Source organism: Prunus avium, chromosome 4 (genome assembly GCF_965620075.1).
Source record: "Prunus avium chromosome 4, drPruAviu1.hap1.1, whole genome shotgun sequence".
Classification (NCBI taxonomy): domain Eukaryota; kingdom Viridiplantae; phylum Streptophyta; class Magnoliopsida; order Rosales; family Rosaceae; genus Prunus; species Prunus avium.
The window spans coordinates 19,238,198-19,262,997 of record NC_142287.1 but is presented as its reverse complement, the minus strand read 5'-3'; the positions used below and the strand labels follow the sequence as shown (position 1 = coordinate 19,262,997).

The 24,800-nt window shown below is 36.4% G+C and overlaps 3 protein-coding genes and 1 pseudogene across 6 annotated transcripts; 1 reads left to right on the top strand and 3 right to left on the bottom strand.

The window, feature by feature from the left end:
* Positions 1-5,155: 5,155 nt before the first annotated feature.
* On the bottom strand, positions 5,156-7,015 carry LOC110773701 (serine acetyltransferase 1, chloroplastic pseudogene; annotated as a pseudogene).
* A 422-nt stretch (positions 7,016-7,437) lies between these two features.
* On the bottom strand, positions 7,438-10,588 carry LOC110773704 (Ribosomal protein S10p/S20e family protein). The gene is made up of 4 exons (XM_021978229.2): positions 10,277-10,588; positions 9,951-10,010; positions 8,464-8,796; positions 7,438-7,750 (listed from the first exon to the last, which is right to left on the bottom strand). Exons 1-3 carry the CDS (start codon positions 10,502-10,504, stop codon positions 8,485-8,487), a joined length of 600 nt encoding a protein of 199 aa, XP_021833921.1. The 5' UTR covers positions 10,505-10,588; the 3' UTR covers positions 7,438-7,750; positions 8,464-8,484.
* A 4,570-nt stretch (positions 10,589-15,158) lies between these two features.
* On the top strand, positions 15,159-17,422 carry QRT1 (Pectin lyase-like superfamily protein). The gene is made up of 5 exons (XM_021978228.2): positions 15,159-15,735; positions 16,078-16,273; positions 16,384-16,587; positions 16,668-16,903; positions 17,022-17,422. Exons 1-5 carry the CDS (start codon positions 15,434-15,436, stop codon positions 17,170-17,172), a joined length of 1,089 nt encoding a protein of 362 aa, XP_021833920.1. The 5' UTR covers positions 15,159-15,433; the 3' UTR covers positions 17,173-17,422.
* Positions 17,423-19,018: 1,596 nt separating this feature from the next.
* LOC110773698 (Agenet and bromo-adjacent homology (BAH) domain-containing protein) lies at positions 19,019-24,371 on the bottom strand. Of its 4 annotated transcripts, none has more exons than XM_021978219.2 (8): positions 23,765-24,370; positions 23,603-23,663; positions 23,044-23,463; positions 22,603-22,682; positions 22,403-22,510; positions 20,914-21,732; positions 20,000-20,213; positions 19,019-19,901 (listed from the first exon to the last, which is right to left on the bottom strand). In XM_021978219.2, the coding sequence occupies exons 3-8, from the start codon at positions 23,336-23,338 to the stop codon at positions 19,369-19,371; spliced, it is 2,049 nt and encodes a 682-aa protein (XP_021833911.2). In that variant the 5' UTR covers positions 23,339-23,463; positions 23,603-23,663; positions 23,765-24,370; the 3' UTR covers positions 19,019-19,368. The 4 variants fall into 4 exon arrangements, with proteins under 4 accessions (XP_021833911.2, XP_021833912.2, XP_021833913.2 ...); XM_021978220.2 differs by having other exon boundaries at positions 23,804-24,370; XM_021978221.2 differs by having other exon boundaries at positions 22,624-22,682; positions 23,603-24,371.
* Between the last annotated feature and the right edge of the window lie 429 nt (positions 24,372-24,800).

Sequence of the window (24,800 nt, the reverse complement as noted above, 5' to 3'; positions counted from 1 at the left end):
AAATTATTTTAGAATTAAAAAAGATAATGGGTAGTTGTGTTCCATAAAAATAGGATCCATTATCTAATTTTTCTTTTAATTTTAATGTTTTTTAATATGAAAAAGTGTGAATTTATCATATTATCCTTATTTAATTAATAATTTCAATTCTTAATGTTTATATTAACCAAGTCCAATTTGTTTTTGTGAAGCGCCACTTCATCTCACACGTCATACTCTCCTTCAATCACTTTTACTCACTTCCTCTAGCAAGACACCACGTGTCCTTCTCCAGACCTATGGTTAGCTTTTCAAAGAAAATCAACCACAAGATTGCCCGTGTTTTTTGTTTTTTGTTTTTCTTTTCTTTCTCACTAATCACTCCCTTACACGAGGAAGAGAGAGAGAGAGGATATAATTCAAGAAGAATAATGCATAAGGTTTTTTTACAGGACGATATATAATTGCTAATGTGTTATCCTATCTTTATTTTATTTTTTTGGTTTGGTTGAAATATAATTTAGAGTTGACTATTATGCATGTATTGTATTGGTGCGTGTGAGTGTGATTCATTAATGATTATGAGTGTTAGGTTAAGTTTATGAATTTTTAATAAGTGGTTCATCTATATGTGAGTTATGAAATTTGAACTATACCCATGTAGAAATATGACTTATAGCAAATTTTATTTAATTTTCCAATTATAACTTTTTTTATGCGAAAAGGAACAAACTAACGGAATTTAGACCCCGAAGGCACATAGGCCCAAAAAAGTCCAACCGAAAGCAGAAAATTACAAACCCAAAGTTTAGACGGGGTCAAAGAGTGAATAGTTATAACTTATACCCATGTAGAAATACGAACTAAATAAAAAATATATAAAAGACTGCATTTAATGCAATATTGTAATTTTAAATTGTTAATAGGGAGGAAGTGGTCTTGAAAAATCTGCATTTAATGTTGACCTTAGTTCCCCATGAGAAGGGAAAATGAAACCCAAGATGGGTGGAGTGTTTCATTTCCCCCTTTATTTTCCTATGTGCCAAGCAATCATTGATTTCCCATTCCCAAGTCCCTCATAAACCAAGCGCATAAATGAATAATTCTCAATCTATGTTTATGCATTCGCAACGTCAACAAGTTGTGTTAGTATGAAATTGTGTTAGCATTTCCTAGAACTTAGTATAGGTTTGGAAGTGTCATTTAGCTTTAGGGTTGAAGCAAAATTGATGCCTCTGATTTTCAGAAATTACAAGATTAAAACAACTCAGCAATCCCCAAATACCAGTATTGTGACTTAACACGTATGAGGCACATGATTTGAAGGATAAGACATGTCATTTTTCATACACTCGTGAAAGGAACATTTTTGTGGATTCTAATATGATTTTATTTTCTTGATTTTTAATCAATTAGAATCCCTTTAGGAGTGCATCTCATTTACACAATTTTTGTCCAAATCAATTTGATTCTCTTGCTTTCATGTTTTAATATCCCCTTGATTTTCTAACACGTTTTGGTTGCTTAGAAATCATTTTTTCAATTATATCATAATATCAAGGAGTCAAGATGCTATTAATAGTTGATCTAAACATAGAAGGATTTCTTTCATATTGTGATTGGTCAAAATCTTCTTTCTTGAGCATCTCATGTCCTGAGTGCTTAGATTACATGTGACTTGCATGTAGAATAGGAAATATTCTTTTGTGATTTTTGCCAAGCCTTGAAGAGTGGAGATTTGGTTTAAAACGTAAGTTCCTACTTGTGAAGAAAACCTCTATAAAAACAAGGTTTTTGTGTTTTACTTTAGAGCGCTTTTCAACATTAGTTTTGTGTATTTAAATGTTTAAGAGAGCTGTGTGTATTTGAGATAAATCATTAAGTGTTCCATGTGTTACTTGGTGATTTATCAAACACTTTTATAATTCATATTGCATTCATTTGCGTTGTTCGATGACTCATACGATTGAGGGAACCAAGACTATTGTAGTGGTTTTTCTCCAATGAGCTTGAATCGATAGTGACCAGTATTAAATTCACATAAGGAGAGTTGGAAGAACTCCAACGAGCTTGAAGCAATCATGACCAGTATTGCGTTCAACATAAAAAGTGTCGAAAGATCATCCTGTGATAGAAATTGAGTTACGAAGAAGTCGGTAAACATTATCTAAAATGTGTCTAGGATAAGTGTGTGGGTACTTCTTGTAATCCTCGTTTTATAGTGGAGTGGATTTTCCCCAGAGGTGGGGTTTTACGTTTACCACATAAAAAAATTCGGTGTATACCTTTATTTTATGCTCTACACGTTTCAGAATTGTTAAGCTATATGAATCCTGCTACTTAAGTTTATTTTTATTTATTGATTATAATTTTAAATTGGCCTATTCACCCCCTCTAGGCGTTTGTTAGTCATCCTACAGGTAATTTCAAGTTGTATTAGAGCATGCAAACAATCATGTCTTTAGTTTTCAATTTATTTAAAATTGAAGGAATACCATCAAACCTTTGATACTTTGCATTGGACGAATGAGAAACCATCTCAACCTTTGACACTGTGAGATGCATTATTTTTTTCTCAAACAATTTCGCGTAATAGCGGGCAATATTTGATCAATGCTAGTCATGAAGTACCACCACCAAACTCTAATTTCAAAGATTATAGCAAATTAAGATTAAATCTATACGTAGAAATATTTATTTATTTTTTAGCATAGTGAGTTGTGGATCATGTTATTTTGTCAGTGAAATCAATATTGTAAATTAGAGAAAAGAACCTTAAAATAGAGCGAAAATAAAAATATGCCAGGTTCTTTTCTCTTTTCTCTTTTATTTTTTATTTTTCTTTCTTTCAAAATAGAGCGAGCCAATACATGAGCAACCATATTACATTCCCTTTAAGCATATACAAAATGGAAAGAAACACCTAAACGACTCATAAACATATACAAAATAGAAAATAGAAAAAATAATTAATTATATTAATCCACATGATACATGACATGAATATGCCACGTCATGTGGTATACAAATTAGTATGAAAATGTGGCAAATCTAGCATTACTGTCTAATTTAATAAGACTTATGAATTTATAAGAATAAAATTGCTAAAACTAAAATACTATAGACAAGGAGATATTGATTAGGCCAGTTAACCAAGGCAGTGAACTCATTACCTTACACTCAAGTTTAAATCTTCTTTCTTTAAATTAAATTAATTTAAATAAATTATCACTTGTATAAAAAAAAAAAAAAAAGGTATTTACAAAAACCAGAAATATAATTTATTGAGTGGATAGAGATTAGAGATAAAAAGAGGCATGGCTCGTGAGCCACACTTGAGTCCTTGGGAAGTGTGGGTCGGCAGTTAGCTGATGTTGAAGTGAACCACTCAAGAAGTCAAACTATTTCATCAATCAAAACCGTGGGACCCAACAATCGACGTCTCAGTTAAGCTTTTTGAAAAAAAGAGGATAAAACAGTAAAAAATGAAATGACCCCTACCCTCTGAATTCCTTCATGTTGTGAGACACATGGGACACTATGCCACTTGAATAGTTTCACCTTTTGCAATACTAATAGAACTACAAATAATCTTATAATTGGATAATGATTCATGAAAGACATAATTAACAACTAAGAAAATTAGTCATTTTACATCCATAATACTAATTAAATGAGTTTATCGTGTCAAAATCTAGGTTAACACTTGATTCTAGTCCGACGTTTACCGTGTGTTAGTAAGTCATGTCATTCCATTCGTGCAAGTAATGATCAACTCGAACATGTTAATTTTGTGTTGAGCGTGTTTTATGTCGGGAAACATTATGAACACGCCGAAAAAAAGTTAACAAGCTACCCTAATAGTGCATGATGATATTTGTGAAACACATTTTCTCTTTGAATGATAAGCCTCTCAAAAATTGAACCCCAAAAAAAAAAATTTATCAAAAAGAGAGTGGCCCAACATAGTCCATTGCCATATCTATTCTTTTGGATGAACGTGATTACCATGTCATATCATCTGCCATGCTTCTGTTTCAAGTGGCATATTCTGTGAGATATGCGCTTGTCTCTGTAGTTGCCAAATGAATCCAAAAAAAACTATTCCCTCCTCTTGTTCATATCAGTGTCCCCAGCATTTTGATCCTCCCAACTCTTCCTCTTAGCAGCAAACTTTAGTCGATCCAACAATGTTTTGATGAGATCCCAATCACAAAACCATCAAAGTTAAGTTTGTAGCAAGCCCCTTCCCTTCTGTAAAAACTCATGCCCACATGCTTAGCAGCATGAAAAACACGAGTGGGATGGGGATGAAATTCTTGGAGATTTTTTTATGGGCCTGGCAGCAATAGTCCCTCAACTCAGGCCTAGCTCTCACACTCCAAGCCTTTCATACCAAACCATTTTAAAATTTGACTTAGAAATTGGAGTGTTTTAGGCCTAGTTCATGATTCGGGGAATACTAAGGCTTGACTCGCCCTCTTAGGGTGGTACAAAAACCAGCATGCCTAGCGAACAACATTGCAGTACATCAAAATCAGCCCACTTATCTCTAAAGGGGTATACGAATGAAGTAAGCAAATTTGTGTTTTAATAACCTAGGCGGCATGTTACCTACCTATTAACTTTTATGAAAAAAAAGTTGGTCTTGATCACTCCGATGGACTAAGCAACAAAATTGTATCAATCATTATTATATTATTTACTTTTATGTTTTACCTTTACTTTTATGGTTTATATTTATTTTTATTATACAAGGTATATGGGAGAGATGAGATGATATGTTATTACAAAACGCAGGTGAGACCCAACATTGCTTTATTGGAGAGAATAGGTAGATTTTGCTTACTGAAATGCATACTTCATTGAATGAGGAAAATGCTTATGTGCAAGGGCCGGCTCTAAGTTTTCAGTGGCCCGGGGCCTTAAAATAAAATGAGCCATTTTCCTTTATATACAAATTAAATTGAAGGTTGAAAAAAAAAATTATACAAAGGTATTCAATAAAAATCAATATGCAGAGGCCCAAAGGGGAGCCAAAACCCAACATTAGAACAGAGAAGCCAAAATGGCAGAGGAACTAAAGCAAAACAGATTGACAGATTTTGAGAAGGAACGGAGGCCTCTAATCCCTTCATCACAATTAAGAATTATATAAAACAATCAGTACCCAAACAAGGGCTTTTTTTTTTTTTTCTTTTTTGGGTCAATAGCAAGGGCTTAAACGTGCCCAAAAAACTTCGTTGATTAAAGTGAAATCTATAATTGTGTAGTCGAAGATAGAATAACTTTCAACTAATTGTGGCTCTAGGATTTGAAACTCGGTTGGGCAAAACATACTAAAAGGCCTATTAATGACTTGATAAATAAAATCATTGACAACCCAACCCGTTAACAAAACAAAAAAGCCTATAAAAATTGATAAATAATACATTGACACAAGAACTAAATAACCCAACTTACTAACACAACAAACTCATAACCCAACCCTAAATAGGAATCAGACTTGATGGTAAAGAGAAAATGAGAGACAAAAGAATAACAAGGAGAAGAATATATTGATGGCTAGCTGGACAGCTAAAGATAGGAACTCTTTTTTTTTTTTTCTTCTTCTTTTGGCTGGGCTAACATATGTACGTTTCTTTTACTAAAAATTCTTGGTCGGCGGCCACCTAGCCAAAAAGGGTTTAGATCCGCACCTTACCCTATGTTAATGTTCTCTTGTCAGATTGTTTGCTATAATAATTGCTTGGTAACGTAAAACATTGTAAGGTGAATACAGATGGTAATTGGTAAGAGACTGAAGTGTTTAAGTGCTAGATAACATGGTTAAACTTGGACTGTGTCAAGCCTAAACAGGTCATTCCTCTCAACCAATCTTGCTGGGTTCCCAACTGCAGTAGTTCTTGGAAGTACATCTTTTAACACGACAGCACCAGCCCCAATCTTAGCACCTTCGCCAATCCTTACATTCCCTAATACATTGGTCCCTGCCCCTATTAGCACCCCATCTCCAATCTTTGGGTGCCTATCCCCACACTCCTTGCCTGTTCCTCCCAAAGTCACATTATGCAGAATTGACACATTGTTTCCTATCACCACCGTCTCTCCTATCACTACCCCGGTGCCATGATCGAGCAATATGCCACGTCCGATCTTGGCCCCGGGATGGATATCCACTGCAAACACCTCAGACACCCTATTCTGAATCAATAGTGCCAAGGCCTCTCTGCCTCGCAACCATAGATTATGTGCCACCCTATGAGCTTCACATGCAAGGAAGCCTTTGTAGTTCAAGAAACAGTGCACAAAACTTGTGCATGCTGGGTCTCTCTCTTTCACGCCCTTCAAATCTTCTTTTATGGCGTCCAAAATTTCCTGATCTTCATAAAGAACACCAGAAAATATATCGTAAAGGGTATGCACAGGCAGGGTAGAGTTGCTCAGTTTATTTGCAAGGTTATTCCCCAGCGCGCTTTCTAAAGAATTATGAGCCAAAATTGAAGTAAAATAATAGCTAGACAAGATAGGCTCCCGTTCAACATCCATACAAGACTCCTCTCTCATTTTCATCCATATGTAATCTTTCTTCGCTTCTTCTCCTTTGGTATCTTCAATGAAAGTTCTCCGAGGCTGAGGGAGTCGTTCGGGGTTCGGGTTAGTAGCTGTTTGTGAAACAAAATCCGTCAAACATGGTCTGTAAAACTTCAATAACTTGGAAACAGGATAGTCGAATCGGGGTTGATCTGAGACTGAGAGATGATGGCTTGGAGTGGGTTGGGACGTTCTTGAGTTGTCCACACAGGTGGCCATTGTTTTGTATGTTTTGTTGGGATACTTTGTGTTGACAGTTGCAAATACAGATGAACCAACCAAAGTACACATTGGTTGGGGGTTGTTGTATGTCTACTTTGGTTGGGGTATGTTGTAAAATGAGATGTCCAGTGAAAATATATAAGGAGTGGAAGTGGGAATTGAAAATATTTGACAGGGAAATGGTTTCCTTGGAATTGGCTGTGAAATGCACTATGTCTGTTTGAGAGTCCAAATACAAATGAATCTCATATCTCAAGTTGTGAAAATGCCAAGAGTCTTCTTCTTCACTCCAAATGGCATATTAGTATATTACCTCTCACTACTGAAGAACAAGGGAGCAGGGTTCCGATCACATTATGAAGAAGTAGGATACGAATTTGGCAGATAAGATTGGATTAGGATTATAAAACTTGTTTAAAATTGCCAGAATCAACGGCACAATTTTATTGGAGCACCTCTACCAAACTTTGTTCTCCTTTCATGTGCTTTCGCAGGGTTTAGATTCTCGAATTAAAAAGCTTTATTATCCACAAACCCAAAAACTTTTACTTTTGCCCTTTTCCTTTTAGTTTTCTTCTCCAATTGACACATTACCAACAGAATTTCTCAACAGACCTAAGCAAATATACAATATGACAAAACTTACTGAATCAATCTGGTAATGACATTTCATGTTTAAGAAGTTTATAAAGTTCTAGCATGATTACATCAAAGAGAAAAGTAAAGAAACTACAAGCATATATAACAAGCTGCCACTAGAGGAACACCATATCTCTATTCTTCAACTACAATCCAAGGCGGGCTCAAAACTTACAGCATATGCAAAACAGAAGAATTTCAGGAAAGGGTCAAATGTATTCACGGAACTTAATCTTACTGTCATTAACCCTCCACAAAATGAACGTGAACCACTGTATTCTCTTTCACATATTTGTTCTTCGAAGAAATCCAGCACCTAACATGGCAAAGTACAATTAGCAGCCAAAAAAAAAAAAACAATCAACCGCATGAAGATAAGAATGGCACATATTTGACCCCCATATGATAAAAACAAACAATTGGTTAAGTTAGCCACAAGGATAGCAGGCTGAGAAGCATTAAGGATACAAATCACAATGAATGTTGTCTTGAAGATTGTAAAAACAACAAACTTGAAATGGAAATAGTCAACAAGGATAATTGATGCAGAAATGAAGAGCAAATGAAGCAGGGGCTTTTAATTGTTGCAACGCAAGAATTACTTTTTAAAGGATCATTGAGCTTGGACCACAGTGAATTAATGGAGCAACACCATGAAGAGTGATTCTGACAGAATGGCATGTAAAACAGAGCTACAGCATTAAAGATACTTGTTCAAGCTTGACCTAAAACAGGTTATGCGAAAACAATTAAAACCCTATACCAATGGTTGAAAAAAGTCAATGAGTATTGAGTAGACCAATTCCAGTATAATGCAGAGCAGAAAACAATACAGAATTGATAAAGGTGCTGATTCTTTTGGGATGGACATCAATATTTTTTTTTTAAAGAACAAAAAAGAGCTTCTTATCGACTTATATGAACCTACATTCCAAAATCAAGCACTTAACTGTCAAAATTATTTATTCAAACATGAAATGATAATAGTAATAAAAGGAAGCAAAACTTCAAAAGCTGAGAAGAATTTACCTAAGTTACTGCCCTGTTTTTTCACAGCTTGACCTCCACATCAACTCCAGCAGGAAGGTCCAGTTGCATCAAGGAATCTATTGTTTGTGCAGTTGGGTATAGAATATCAATGAGGCGCTGGTGGGTACGAATCTCAAAATGGAACCTAGCATCCTTGTGGACATGGGGTGATTTGAGAACACAGTAGATTCGCTTCTTGGTTGGTAAGGGTACAGGGCCCATTGTTTTTGCATTAGTGTTCCTTGCAGCATCCATTATCTGCTTGCAAGAATCCTCTATCAGAGGCACAAAGTAAGACCTAAGCTTAATCCTGATTTTCTGTTTGGGTGAGGCCTGAAAACAGAAACACCTTTAGATAATCAGAATACATGTGACGCTGTTAGAAAAATAGGGGGAACAATTAATTTATAAAAAGCATGCTCAAATAAGACCTTTCTTCTTTAATTTTGACAATCTACAGTATGATTACACAAATCAAGAATTACACTCTCAACAGTCATCTAGCTGGTCCTCAACCACTTAGTTACTTTCTGCCATTCCAAACTGTCCCAGATACATGAGTAATAAATCATTCTAGCCAAATAGCCCCAGCATACATGGAATCCATGTTCATCAAATCTGTAAGGAATTGACTATGAAGATCTGCTTGCCACAAGCCAAAAAACTTACCATGCTGGATGAAAATGTCCCTCCACAATCTTACTGTATTTTACTTTAAGATTGAACAGCAGGACCTACATACCCAATACACTACCCAAGTACTAATTACTTCCAGAGGTCCATTCCCAGGTCAGGAGTATGACTAAAAGTTATAAGAAATAGGACACTCTACTCTATGTAATGGCAAAGTTGACAAAGAACTTTGGAGAAGATCAAAGCACCAATTACTCAAAACTTCAATCCAGGACTAAGGCACAACCTAGGTCATACCAAACAACAAGAAAGCCATAGATGACTCGAACAAAAGATCAATGTAAAAGCAGACGATTGGGTGTTTCCCATCCATATTAGACACATATTACTAGCTAACAATAAATCTTTACCTCCCCACCAAGTTCTCAGCAGTAAGAACTCTATTTACTTGGAACATTAGCTCTCCATCATTCTATTATGGAAGCACACTTGGGTCAATATCCCTCAAATTACTTACTAAAAGATTAAACACTAAGCTTCTTACTTGACAACAATATACAAATTCGGAAAGACTACTGGTATATCTCCATTCTGCATCACATATCCAATAGGAGCAGATTTGAACATGGTTTCATATATTACACCAAAACTCCACGATGGAAAGAAATATATTCCCGCTCTATACAAATCCTTAACAGATGGTACTCAATTACATTTCCAAAATTAACCTAAAGATAAATTTAGAATGTGGACTAAGGAAGAAAATACAACAGTTCAAATTATAAAAATATCAAAACATCACAATTTAGATTTTCCTTTTCCTTTTTATCAAATACTCGCGAGTAATATGTTACCTTATCTGCATCTCCACCAACACGGAGCGATGAAGTACTAGGAGTCTCAGAACTTCCAACCTAAAACAAAGATAATAAACACTTAAGAAAGGTAAAGAAATTCGCATAAATATAATGGTATGGTACTTGAGCTTCATTTGATAGCTTAGAAGATGCGCCATACAATATAAAGAAGAGTATGAAAATCAAAACCCACTACTCCAACTAGTTTTACATCCTAAAATGAGAAAGAAAAAAAATTGAAAATAATTATTCTCTTCCCACATTTTCTCAGCAGACAAACATAGCATTACGAAATTGCAGAATTAAAGAAAAGGAAAATAAACCTCAAGGGTTTCTGGAGGTGGGACTAGGCTCTCTTGGGACTCTAAGACTTCAGGAGCAGCATAAACCCTAGTTGATGACTGTGAGGGTCTTAAAGCTCTAAGCTTTAAGGCATTGTTAGCAGAGGGAAGAGCGAAGGAAGAGACATTGAGTTTAGAGGAAGGAAATGGGGAAGAATTGGTGAGTGGAAGCGAAGGGATTAGGATTGCAGACATTGAAGAAACTGCCATTGAAGTGAAGCTCTCTTTCTCTTTCTCCCTCCGTGTTTAGAAGAAGGCCTTGTTTTGCTCACTCTGTGCCTGTAGAATTATCCAAAATAATTTTTATTTTATTTTTATTTGACAAAAATAAAATGCCAACCTGTAGTTTGGGCGGGTTATAGGTTGGAAGCCCAGGCCTGATTGTGATATAAGTGGGCTTGTACCCACGGGCCGAAGTGGTAGCCGGAGGCCCGATAGGATAAAGTCCGGCTTGGCAAGATGAATAGGCCTGCTCAATCTGGCCCGTTCTAAGGTTGGATAGAGCTTGGACTTAGGATTTGAAAGCCCCGGTCCAGCCCAACTAGGCCCGCCCATTGTCTTTTCTTGCCTTATCTCCATCCCAAATATTTAAGTAAATGTTTTATCTTTTTACTTTAATTTATTTTTATATTACTCCATTTACTTACATTTACAATGTAAATAAGAAAGTACCCCCATTTGGATTCAATTAAAAACACTAGAAAATCTAATTCCCAACAAATCAAAATATGAAAAATCCAATTTTAATATAAGATACAGTTTATACCAATATTGATACCTCAATAAGTCAATGTATACTTTATACTAAAATCTCATAAAATACAGTTTATGGCATAAGATATTGGTACTCCTTTTCATTGCAATGTATTTTATGGCATAAGATATTGGTGCTCCTTTTCATTGCAAATTGCAATGGTGTAAAAAAAAAAAACACAATTCGTCCAATAAAAATGATTACGATGGTAATTAAATGATTAAACCATTTTTATTTTTTATTTATTTATTTTTTATGAGAACAATTCTTGAAAGAAGTTCGAAAACATGGATGATCTTAATCATTGGACCACAAGCCAGAAAAGCACATTTTTTTTTATAAATGTGGGGCATGCATTCTTGAATCTTCATGTATGTTTGTTTGTTTGTTTTCTAATACAAATGTAAATCTAATTTACGGAAAGAGGTCTTCGAGCTTAGATGCAAGGGGCAGACTCATTGCCTTCGCCAACTGGGCGACTTGGGTGCAAATTTTGCAAACCTTCATGTTTGTAAGTCTTATCTAAGATTTTTTTTTTTTTTTAATTTATAAGAAAAAAAAGAGGATATGACAGTTAGTATAAGGATAACTACTCTTCGCCACTAACCTTAAATGAATGTCAATCAAAATTCTAATAAACAAGCACATATGATCTTTAAGTATTGCAATTATGGCTTCTAAATCTAGCCCCCTGTCTCTCAAACAACCCTCTTAGAGCCATTTTCACTTTGAGGGGGGAGAAAGCCATTGTCCTTTCTCCCATCTTCCTTCTTCTCTTCCTCCCTCACTTCTGCCCTCATTTTCAGTGACAAAAAGTTTTCCCTATTTGGCATTGTTTTGTTATGATTTTCCTCCAACCATCACAGACGGCTGTGTCTCGGCGTCGGATCTCCACCTGCGTTTCGACGTCAAATCTCCACCACCATCCTTTTGGTGGTTTCTTTATGTTCGGAATAAGTCACAGAGACTCCTTGGGTTCTCTGTGTAGTTTTCACCTCTCCTTTTGCGAGAGTTTTTCACCTTTCCTTTGTGAGAGCTTTTCATTTCTCCTTTCTGAGAGCTTTTCATCTCTCCGTTGTGAGAGTTTTATTTTTATTGTTATGGCTTGGTTTTTTCAAGCTTTATATATATATTTTTTATTCTGAGTTTGCAATCTTAGTTGGGATGCCTATGCCAGAGTTTCTTCGATCCTGCGTGATCGTTAGTGGAGGCGCACCTGATTGTCTTAATTTTGATGTTAGACTGCTACATTATTGTAATAGCCATTTGTGGCTAGTGACTTTTTTAGCTGAATTATAAATGCAATACTAGAATTTCTCAACAACAAAAAAAATCTAATTGTAGAGCACTACTAGAAAACCTCATTATAGGCCACTGATACACCTGTGGCTTATATTCTTGTTCACTACAGATAATTAGTAGCCAAAGGGTGTTGGCCACGAATTGGACATAAAAATCACGTGATTGTGTAGGTGTTGCCATTAACTTTCTACCACAGTAAAAGGTATTCGTGACCTATAAGTGGGTTAGTTTAGAGATTTCATGATACCTATATTGCTTGAAAATGGGTTTGAAATTTCAAATTGTATTACAGGATGGTGGTATACATAGCTATATTTATCAATTTAGTGGTGAAAGTCATTGAAGTTGTACACATATAATTATGATCATCAGCCCATGTGCATACTTGACCAAATTACCAACAAAGTCATCAGCTCTAACAAGTAACAAACAACAGCACTCCAAATTGACTCAAAATTAGCAAATTTACTCGTCATAGAGAGAGAGAGAGAGAGGGAGAGAGAGGGAGAGAGAGAGAGAGCTACTCAATCACAATGATGACTTTGGAGTCCATTGCCATTTATCTTACATTGCTACAAGGCCTGCAGTCTCACCAGGGAACTGAACTGAGGCAAGTAAAAATGATTCAGCATGGGACTGAGAGCAAAACATGGGAAGAACTATCTATTCCTACTTTTTACTTGCTACAGGGACAAAGTCGCAGTAAATGCTAGGTGAAGTACACCCAATTTCCATATATGGCGTAAGCAATCCTTACTTCTCCACCATGGTCACCAAAAGTCTTCCCTAATTTACTTCTATCCACCTATTGTCGTGCATGAGATTTTAGTGTATAAAATACACTCATGACCTACTGATGTGGTATATTGAATTCACCCAAATTATATCACATATATATACTGATTGTAAGTCCACCATTTAGATATAAATTTTAAATAATAATATTTTTATAAAAAGAGTACACGTGTAATAATTTGTAGATGCATCTTCATGGACACATGGTGTATCGTATCAACACCCTAATTCATCCGTAAAATAATCACAATTGACATGCAATTTTAGTTCATATTTATCTTACTAGCAAGAAACAAAAGAAGGTTAGTGTGAAACCAAATATGAACATAAAGGAAAACTGCATCATCAATTGGAATTTAAAATGTCTAGATTTAGCAAGCGACTTATAACTCAAGTGGTTAAGAGTATTTAACCTTGCTTCCGAGGTCTTAGGTTCGATTCCCCCATCCCCCAATATCTCTTGTATAACAAAAAAATTGCTTTTTTTTTTACGACATATACCAATTATTACCTCAAGTTAATTAACAAATGAGGTGACACATAATAGAACACTTGCTTTATCTATATCCATATATCTATTATATATATATAAAGCAAAAGGCAGAGAATGGTGAAACATTCAAAATACTAGAAAATGCCCTTGGTTAATGCAAACATTAAGAATTGAAATTATTAATTAAGTGAGGATAATATGGTCAATTCACACTTTTTCATATTAAAAAAAATTAAAATGAAAAGAAAAATCAGATAATTGATCCTATTTTTATGGAACACAACTAACCATTATCTTTTTTAATTCTAAAATAAATTTAAATTTTTTTAAAAAAGCCTCTCGCAGGAGCGGAAGCGCGTGCGGAGAGGCTAGTATATATAAAGTAAAAGGCAGAAAATGGTGAAACATTCAAAATACCAGAAAATGCCCTTGGTTAATGCAAACATTAAGAATTAAGAATTGAAATTATTAATTAAATGATGATAATATGGTAAATTCACACTCTTTCATATTTAAAAAAAATTAAAAGAAAAAGAAAAATTAGATAATGGATCCTATTTTTATGGAACACAACTACCCATTATATTTTTTAATTCTAAAATAAATTTAAATTTTTTTAAAAAAGTCTCTCGCAGAAGCGGAAGCGCGTGCAGAGAAGCTAGTTGATTATAAAATGAAATGTTATCACATCAATTGGAATTTTAAAAGTTAGAATAATGGTGATCCTCAAATTATTCTCATTTGGATGTCTCTATCATTACTTCAATTTTTTCTTCTTCTTTTAGCACAAGCGATTAAGGGAGGGGGATTTACTACTATAGCCAGGTAAAACTTGAAACCTAGAACCTAGCTTTGAAAGGGCTTGGCTTTCAGATTTTGACATTGATTATGAAATATGAAGTAATTAATAAGACTGTAACTCCTTTTCAATAAAGAGACCCATCTTTCTTTTTTTGGTAAAGAAAGAGACCCATCTTTTTAAACAAAATGAGAAAGCAAAAAAAAAGAAACGAAATTATCTAGTTTTCTCTCAAGTGGAGACTCAATAATTTGACGTGGGGTGCATAACGGGCGTGAACTGCCCTGTGCGTGTGACCATTTTCTGAAAATCCTTAGCCATTTAGTCAAATGTTCATGCAAAGAGGCTGCAGCTATACCTCTATGTATTTATAACCAAAATCCCACTTGAAAACTCCAAATGGGTTTTTTCTTCTCCATTTTGTCAGTTACAAATTTTCAGTATCAGCTCAGAAAAACCATAACCGCTCTTTGGCTTTTCCACATCGTTTTAACTTCTAAGCTAATTATAAACCTACATTCCATGCTTCTCTCCTACTTGATCAATGAAAAATATTAACTCCGCCATTTAAGCATATAAGTTTTTTGTCCTGCTTTTAGCACAAGTTTGGTGACTGACCCAAATCTCTTTAAATTCCTTCAAGCTGAATTTCTCATATGTCCCATCTCTCTCTCTCTCTCTCTCTCTCTCTCTCCATATATATATATATATATGTGTAATGTGTGATCCTTAAATTCCATACTTGTACCTCGTCTTCTTTTTCTATATACTATGATTCTTCTTGTGCTACTCTCAACGTTTGAGAAGTCTCACAAGGAACACAAGAGGCAACACCCCACGCTCCCTCATTTATTATCTTCACCTCTTTCACTCCTCTTAACCTCCAAAACACTGAGAGTGCACAACAACATCTTAGGACTTTCTGGTTTTTCATGTACTTCTTAGTTTGAAAAGACTTTGAGACACATAGTTAGTGAGACCCAGAAAGAGAGAGTCATGGAATTGGGTGTCTTTAGGGTTTTTGTTGGTGCTTCAGTACTTGTTTTCTTGGGTGGTGTTGAAGTGGGCTTCTCACAAAGTGAAGCATATGCAAGGAATTATATAAGCTGGGATGATTTGAAGGTGGATGAGCCGAAGGTGGGGCTGAACTCCAGAAATGAATTCGTTAACGGAAGCCGGGTCATTGTGGTGGACAAGAATGGAGGAGGAGATTCTCTTACAGTTCAAGGAGCAGTTGATATGGTTCCAGAACAGAATACAGACAGAGTCAAAATTTACATTCTTCCTGGAATTTACAGGTCTGAAAATTCCGAGTCAAAATTGTTTCTTGAATTATTATCAGTCAAACTCCTAACAATGCTAGATTGTTTATGTGCCTCACGTCAACAGAACCTCAAAGAATTTTCAGGTCTTGCAGCTTTTGACAGTTTCTAGTGTTCTTGAGGGTTGAGTTTAAACCCAATTGAGCTACGTGGGGTAGTGGAAGTTACATGTGCTTTAAGTGGGGGCCTCTCCCTTAAAATGGGTTGCCCCAAAAAGAAAAAAAAGAAGAAAAAACTACCTGTATAATGTTAATGTGCTTTATCTGAGAACAAAAAGTAGTTTTTACTTAATTTTTTCTCCGTTGTAAATTGATGCAGAGAGAAGGTACTTGTACCGATTTCCAAGCCATACATATCATTCATTGGGAACCAGAATCAAACTTCTGATACTGTAATTACTTGGAACAACAAGGCATCTGATAAGGACGTTACCGGTTATGAACTTGGAACATATAGAACTGCTTCTGTAGCTATAGAGGCTGATTACTTCTGTGCAACTGGGATCACTTTTGAGGTAACGGCTAATAACGAACTCGGATGTAAAATAAGGAGAAAAGATTAAAATTGAGATTTATGTAAATTACAGCATTCAGTAACAGTAAGTAATTGGTATGCAAATTTTAGAACTCAGTGGTTGCAGTACCTGGAGGATATGGAATGCAAGCAGTGGCTCTTAGAGTTGCAGGTGATAAAGCCATGTTCTACAGAGTAAAGGTGTTGGGGACACAAGATACACTCTTGGATGAGACTGGATCACACTACTTCTACCGAAGTCACATTCAAGGAAGTGTAGACTTCATATTTGGTAGATCAAAATCACTCTACCAGGTACAATGGCTAACATTTTAATAGCTGCCTCTTCATGTTTCTTCATTATTCTGATGCTTGAATTTGGGCCTTGCTACCAGGAATGTGTTCTTCAATCAACGGCAATGAAATCGGGAGCAATAGCAGCTCATCACAGGGACTCACCATTTGAAGATACAGGGTTCTCTTTTATGAACTGCAAAATCATTGGAACTGGCAGTATCTTATTGGGAAGAGCTTGGGGTCCTTATTCAAGAGCAGTGTATTCCTACTGTCATTTCGACGACATAATAACTCCCTCGGGGTGGAGTGACTGGAACCACCCAGAGAGACAGAAGTATATATAACCTCTCTTGCAGAAAACTTAACAATTAACATCTCAGATTATCTCTTTTTGTTCTCAAAATATGGAAACTTTTAAACTTCTAACAGAAGAGAAAACTTTGCATTTACAGGACTGTGGAATTTGGAGAATACCACTGCAGGGGCAGAGGAGCAGCAGAGAGAAGAGGGAGGGTGCCATGGTTGAAGTCTTACAGCTTTGAGGAGATAAGGCCTTTTCTGGATACCAAATTCATATATGGAGAGCAATGGCTTAGACTATAGTTCTGTTCATTATTGTATTATTATTTCCTATCCTCATTTTTACCTCCACCACTATGGAAATGCAAATAGGCTAAGTATATATATAGGGGACTAAGATCGTGGGACATATATAAGTGAAGTAAATTTTGTGTGTATATTTTTCTTTTTGTTTTCCAGTCTATACCATTTTTTCTTTTTTCCTCCAACCTCTGTACTGATACTACTGAAGTGTAATAAATGGTCAGTGTGACCTTAAAGAAGTTGGTTCAAATCAGTGCCTGTTAGTCACTGTGTTTAGGCCCGAAAACACATTTGGTCACCGAAATTTAAATTTTACCAAATTGTTCACTATATTTCTGTCTCTTAGAAATTTAAATCAAAATTTTAACTTCTGTTACTTAAAATTAGAAAATAAGATTAAAATACAAAAGAAGCTTGTCAAAAAAACAAAAAAAAATTTGAAAACCCAGTTCCGTGCCCTGTATACCAGCCATCGACTCTGCCACTCCAACCCACCAGCCAACTCCCCTGTTATTATTTGATTAAAACCACAAAATCAAGAGCGAGTTTCAAGTGGGCATGCTTAAAACTGAGATGGGTACCGATCAAAATTGAAAGGGAAACAGAATTGCTGAACAAAATTTTGAAATTTTCGAGCAGCTGATGATGGGTGGGGAGGGGGGTGTGTCCTCTGTTTGTGTTTTGCGCTCGCAGGAGGACAAGGCGCCTTCGGCCATGTCTATGTCAATGGCTGCCGCTCTTTGTAGAAAATTCCACTGTGGGGTTTGGTGATGATGATGGGTGCTGTTGGGGTTTGGAGAAGTGGCCTCCTAGGTAATAATTGGCTGATTGTAAGGTTGTTTTAGGAAATGAAGAACTGAGGGAGATTGTAAAGCACAGTGTGTGTACGCAAGGTGTTTGTGTTTTGCTTCAGATAAAGCTTTGCTCTCTCTGCTTTGAATTTTGAAGAAGCAAAGAGAAGAGAGACACAGAGAGAGAGAGAGAAGGAGGGAACGAGGTCTCTAATGACGTGGGAAAGGGGCTTAGTCGCTGAGGGGCAAAGAGAGGTGTGGCTATGGTGGTGGGCTCAGGGAGAAGGGATGGCGGGGCTGGGTACTATTGGGTAGGTGGGGAAGGGGGTTGACGGCGTAACAGGGGAACATGGGGTAGATTAAATATTTTTTTATTTTAAAATAATATTAAATATTTTTAAATTAATGAAACTGATGGAAATGAGGTATGTGACCTGCTTTGCTAAGTGCTGCAAATGCGTTGCCCAAATTCATCCAAATCGCAGTGATCAAAAATATTTTTAGGCTAAAAGTTACCTTTTGTTTTTGTAGTTTGGCACTTCAACCACTTTTGATCCTGTAGTTTCAATTTCGTCAATTTTGCTATTGTAGTTTCGTATTTGTAGCAATTCAAGAACATGTTAGTATTCATGTTAATTTCTTTAACGATGAAAGGAGCAATTTCGTCAACCCAAAACCCTTGAGCGTAAAAGCTTGTCTGAAATTCTCCTCATTTCATATTAGGGCTCGAAATTCAACCACTAATCCCAATTTTTAAAGAACCCTAAACCCAAATGACCAATTTCAAGCCCTAATATGAAATTAGAGGAGTTTCAAACGAGCTTTTATGCTCAATGACTTTGGTTGACGAAATTGCCCCTTGCACCGTCAAAGAAATTGACATGAATACTAACTTGTCCTTAAATTGCTACAAATATAAAACTACAGGGTCAAGATTGACAGAATTGAAATTACAGGATCAAAAATAGTTGAAATGCCAAACTACAGGAACCAAAAGTGACTTTTAACCATATTTTTAACCCTTTTTTCTAATTTGAAAAAACGAGTTCTAAACATGGAGCCAAGAAAAATTACTTAACATTACAAGAGACTGCTGAATGTTTGATACAAGTTACAAGCAGGAAGTACATGAGCAAGGTCACTAAACTGGAAGAACCGCGCTAATCTAAGGAATCAGAATTACAATCACTGAAAACCAGTAAAAATAGTAACAATTATCATAAAACTCTAATCTCATAACTGTACACCCACGAAGGCCACCAACTCCAAACAATGCAGTGAGCTTCTCCAACACATCTGTGCAACTATTTACAGACATCCTAACCGTCACCCTTTCAACATAAGGGAACAACACTTGCATCCTTAATTGCCACAATTTAAGGCTATCCAACTCGAGTTAGACATCTTACGTTGTCACTTCCATGATTTCAACTGCTTTGGGGCTTTGCCCTGGAGTTTCAAACACCTCCATGCTTTCTCGGCCCTCATCATCACCATTGTTTTCACCTTTGTCACCCTCACCATTGTTGTCATCTTTGTTATCATCATCATCATTACCTTGGACATCCTGTGCATCACCACAACTGTCATTGACATCAACACCTTCAGTACCAATGTCTTTTAATGATGGGGACTTCTTATCATTGACCAAGTCCATATTTTCAGGAGCATCAAAACTGGAAGATGCATCCAAGTTCAGTTTTTCCTCTTCAACATGTTTAGTACTAGAAGGAACTTTGATATACGACAAAGCTAAACCATTGGTGTCGACATCTTTGGCAACAGTGGAGGATGTAAAGGGATGAGTGCATGAGCTAATTTTTGAAGATATGGCTGAAAGTACATCAGGCTTTGCCTCAACATCAACCCACTGGTCCCCCAACCAATCTCTTGATATTCTCAGATCCTTTTTGTGCATGTTCAAGAGTAAGCTTTCACCTGATACCACCACAGTAATTACATTATAACAAATGAACGAAGGAAAATTTAGGGAAGAAACAGGGGAGAAAACTAGATACAATCTCTTCTATGCATACCAGGAAAGAAAACTTGAAAGTTATCACCACAGCTGCCAACTCCAGTGATAATCCCTTCCCACCAGCCATCACTCCACCATGCATCAATTGCAGCCCCAACCTCAAGAGCAAGGTCCATTTGTTCCTTAGGAGGGGCTGGCCGGATCATTGGGCGGCCTAGATGCCTTATGCCAAGCTTATCAGGCATAGCCAGTCTAAAAGCTGGGATCCATTCCTACAAGTTAGAGAGAGAGGGTCATGCCGCCAGAATATAGTTCAGAGCCCAAAGGAAATCAAGGAAACACAGAACAATCACTCAAGAGGACAATAATTTATGTGGTCCGATCTAACCAAATGCTTACAGATAATGATGAAGAAAATCACAATGCAAAGGCTGCTCCATCTCTCTCATAAGTCATAACGAAAAGCCTTTTACACCAAACATAGGACCATCTTCTAAACGATAACCCTAAACTATGAATACGAGTTTAGATAAAACTGACTGGGTCAAACAGGTAAATCCAATAAATCTGGAGGATGATAGTGCAACGAATAGTGTTCAAGACACCATCATAAAAGAGTGAAGGTCGACATGCTTTTCGGGGTAAGAGTTCAGAATTTTTTTTTATAAAATAAAAACAAAAAAAAAACAAAAAAAAACACAGATGCTGAGGAGTTAATGTTATTAGATAGAGATATGCACACAACTGTAAAATCTCAACATGCTAGATTACATCTCCTAATGAGGGAAAGTACCGAAGAAAGAAGAGAAAAACTGTATTTTGAATTGGAATTACAATGAAGGGATGATTAAAAGAGAATCTTGAATGGAAATTTTGTGTACTTGACTTAAACATGACGTCAGCATTTTACACCACAACTTAGAGCTCAAAACAAATATTAAATAAAGAATATATACAAGTGGCTAAGCATACCTCAAGATTGCCACATCCTTCCTCATCTTGCAAATCATCATATTGGACTTTCACCTGTTTTCGTGATATCTGAAAGACTGTACACCTAAACCAACAGCCTCGAATGCCACTATCTTGGCATAGCAATTCTATCTTTTCAGCAACCTTAAAGAGTGGGGTATACCAAGGCTGATAATCAACAAGCTTCATGGAAAACAGTCTCCTGTCTAGCGAACCATAATTTGATTTCTGAAGAGGTCTATATGGCATCATCTGGCTATCTCTTGTAGAACTTCTTGCTCTTGAATGATTAGCTGCAAACCTCTGGCATGGCCTTCCACTTCTAGTCCTCTTAGATCCTAGTTTTACATACTCACTTGGACCCAATTCATCTTCTTCCCCAATCAGGCTATCACTTATAAACTCAGATTTTGCTGAAAAGTTGGGACCCAAACAAGAGAGAATTGGCTGATCAAAATAGCCATGCATTTTACTCAAATCAAATGGCTTCACCTTGTTACTTTTAAACTGCCTACAACAAAGATGCACTCTGGCCAATAAAGCCCTAGGAAACACAGCTAAGCATTTTTCATAATGTTCACGAGTTAAGACTGTTGCAGGACCATCAACACATTCTGCACTAATGACCTGCACATATGGTGTGATGAAAACTTCCTTTGGGTGAGGATTTCTCAGAGGAGTTACCCCCTTGACTTCCTGGCTATGATGAAACCACCTCACTTTGACCTTTCTTTGACCTCTCTTGTCTTCGTACATATCTTCAATATAAGCAACATAGTGATTTTCTCCCTTTGCCATGACAAAGACAAAGGACTTAATCTGGATGCAAAGGGAAAGGAAACACAATCAGAGGAAAAGAATTACGGTTGACAGTAAAAATTGGAGTAGCATGTCAATTCCATCATTCACAGAATACAAATGGTCATTAGCGATTAGACCAAGAAGTACACATTGAGGAAATCTTCAACAAAATGCCTTGATGCATAGTCCTTGAACTAAGTACCCAGAAGTTTATGCATCAATATATCAACTATAAGGCATATGAGACATGTAATTGTGACTCATGCTCAATATATCAACTACAAGGCATAGTGTTACTATTACATAATTGTGACTCATGCTCAACTGTTTTCATTCAAAGCAACAATACTGCAACATACCAACATAAAGACAATATTTATGTTATCTTCTATGGAATCTTTGAACTTGAGACAAATGCTTCATTTATTCAATGTAATATCTTTGAAGTACCCATGTAGAGGATATACTTTATCTTAGCTCATACTAATCCCAGAGTAATCATTTTTCTGACAAGAAATGTCAGAGCAATTATTTCTGGAGTACTTAATTTTATCACTCTAAAAATTAACGTGGTATTAATGTTTGAGAGTCTAAGCAAGGAGAGCTATGCATTCCACAGTTCCACCTCATGCACTTCAAGCCCAATCACCTCACAAATGCATTCCCACTTTGACTGATAAATCCTTACCGCTATTGTAATCCCATCCCTACAGAATGCAGGAAAATGCTTGAGCTGTTTACCACATGTCCATGCAACACCTGACCAAACAATGTCTGGATTGTGTCCCTTGAAGTTCTTTGAAAGACGGCACAGGTTTTCGAGTCAGTATTTCAGGCAAAATTTGAAAGCATAATTAAGAACAAAATCAATAAAGAGTCATTGGTTACATGGGTCTGGGGGGCACTAACTCCATTCATTGGATATTCAGGAGCCCCCGAAGCTTGTGATGAATCATGTTGTGGTGATTCTGTCATAAAAAATAAAAAAAAGTATTAAAGTCATAAGATTCCAGTTATACAGACCCCCCCTCATTTATTGCAATTTTAGTAAAAGAGAAGAAGCTATTAGGTATGACATTGAATCTCTTAATAACTAACTTTATACAGATATTTATACGTGGTAGAACTTATATAATATTTGTCTACCAGTCACTTAAACTAATAATTCAATCTGGGATGTAGGGGAAAGTCAAAATCTTTGCCTTACAATATCTTTCAAGGTTCTTACATCTCCACAGTCATTAAAGCATTCTCTTAAAAATGGCACACATAAACCTAAATTTTATCGACAATATAAGGAACTAGAAATTGCGAAGTGGCAACTCATACCGGATAGATCTGCATGTATATGCTGCTTCGACAGCATAGACGTAAGCCAATCCACAACCTCTCTTCTTGACCTCCATTTAAAGTTAGCATTAGTGAAGCTTTCCTTTCCGTGCACATGCAAAAATTCCTCAGAAACAACATAGAACATGTGCCTAACACTCCTCTCAGTACCCACAACTGCAAGAATGGATTCTCCAGCAGAATCCTTCAAGAAATAGTGAACCACACGGTTGCCCCTCTCCTGTGAAACAAAGTGCTCTTTCCACTCCACAAAACACTGACCATTTCCAGACATTTTGACAGAGCGCACAAAGAGGGGTTGACAAAACACCAGAAACCCACTTGAAGTTCTAATCACATAGCTGAAGATGCGCAAAATGAAAGATAGCAAAAGGGTTCAAACCTCCATGACTTGGCTGCCTAAAAAGTAACAATGGAGTAATTTTCAGATCAAAAGCTATAATCTTGCAATTATTTATTACCTTAACCCTCGGAATAAATATAATATATCTTGCAAACAACTCAAGCAAACGAGAAATGGGTATATTATAAAACTGACCTGAATATAAGAGAGCTTAGGGCTTGGAAACCTAAGCAGATCAAAAGTCTTGACTTTACAGCTGAAAAGGCCCCCAAATACGTAGCAAAAGGTTCAAACAACAATCAAATTTGTTCAATAATCTTGAGGATCAGCAAACATACATAATCAGGAGGACTATACCGTTCAACAAATGCACAATTTGATCACTAGTAACTCTACCATGAAATTTTCCGCTGAGACTTGGAAGAACTACACCAAACAAGAACTGCGGATGTCGAAAACCTTCATGGAAGCCACAAAAACCTGCATTTTGATGGCCTAAAGGCAGATCAGAACACCCTACACTCAATAAAACTCGGTATCAGCGTGAAAGCCCAAATAGCTTCAAAGACATTGCCTTGACTGCTTTTTCCAAGAGAATTGGAACAAATTTGAAATGGGCATCTATAATTAGGGCCAGAAAAGCAACTTAAGCTCACGAAAAAGGAACTGGAAATACGTAAGCCTAGTTGGTAGAACAGACTAGGTGATGCTGGTGTTGGAGGGTTTTAAGAGAAGGGCGAGAAGAGAAAGCTTTGTGCTTGTCTTGGTGAGTACAAGGGAGAGTAGAGAAAGAGAGGGACAAGAGGAGGAGAAGATGAAGGAAGAGAAGGAGAGAAAAGAAGATTTCTTGAAAAGGCCATGGACATGAAAACTGGCGAGAGTTGCAGAGCTTTGGAAATGTATGTGCAGCTATGGAACAGAGGGACTGGTTGAACAAGAAAAAAAATAAACTATTTGTTAAATTAATAGAAATTATAATTTACTTGTTTTTTTTCTTTCCTTTTCTTTTTTCTTGGTGGAAGGTAGGAAGGGGAGGAAGGGTTGGATTATTTACTACGACAAACAAGTGTTGCGTTGCAGCTAACAACTCCATTGGGCCCGAGTCCATTTGTTCATTGGGCAGGCCCAACTCATAGAATTCTTTAGTGAGGGGCCTATATATGGACTCCTCATGTGGACCTTCATATTAGCCGCAAGCTCATTTCATTAAACTTACTATTTAGATGAATCATGTGGCTGATATAAAGGTCCACAAATATGGTCTATATATGGCATCCTCACTATAGAACGACTCCTTCAAAGTCATTTATCAATCACAACTTCACAAGGCCTATTAGTATTGCGGTGGATATAGGGTTGTTCTCTAGTGAGAAACTCTATATGCCAATCTTAT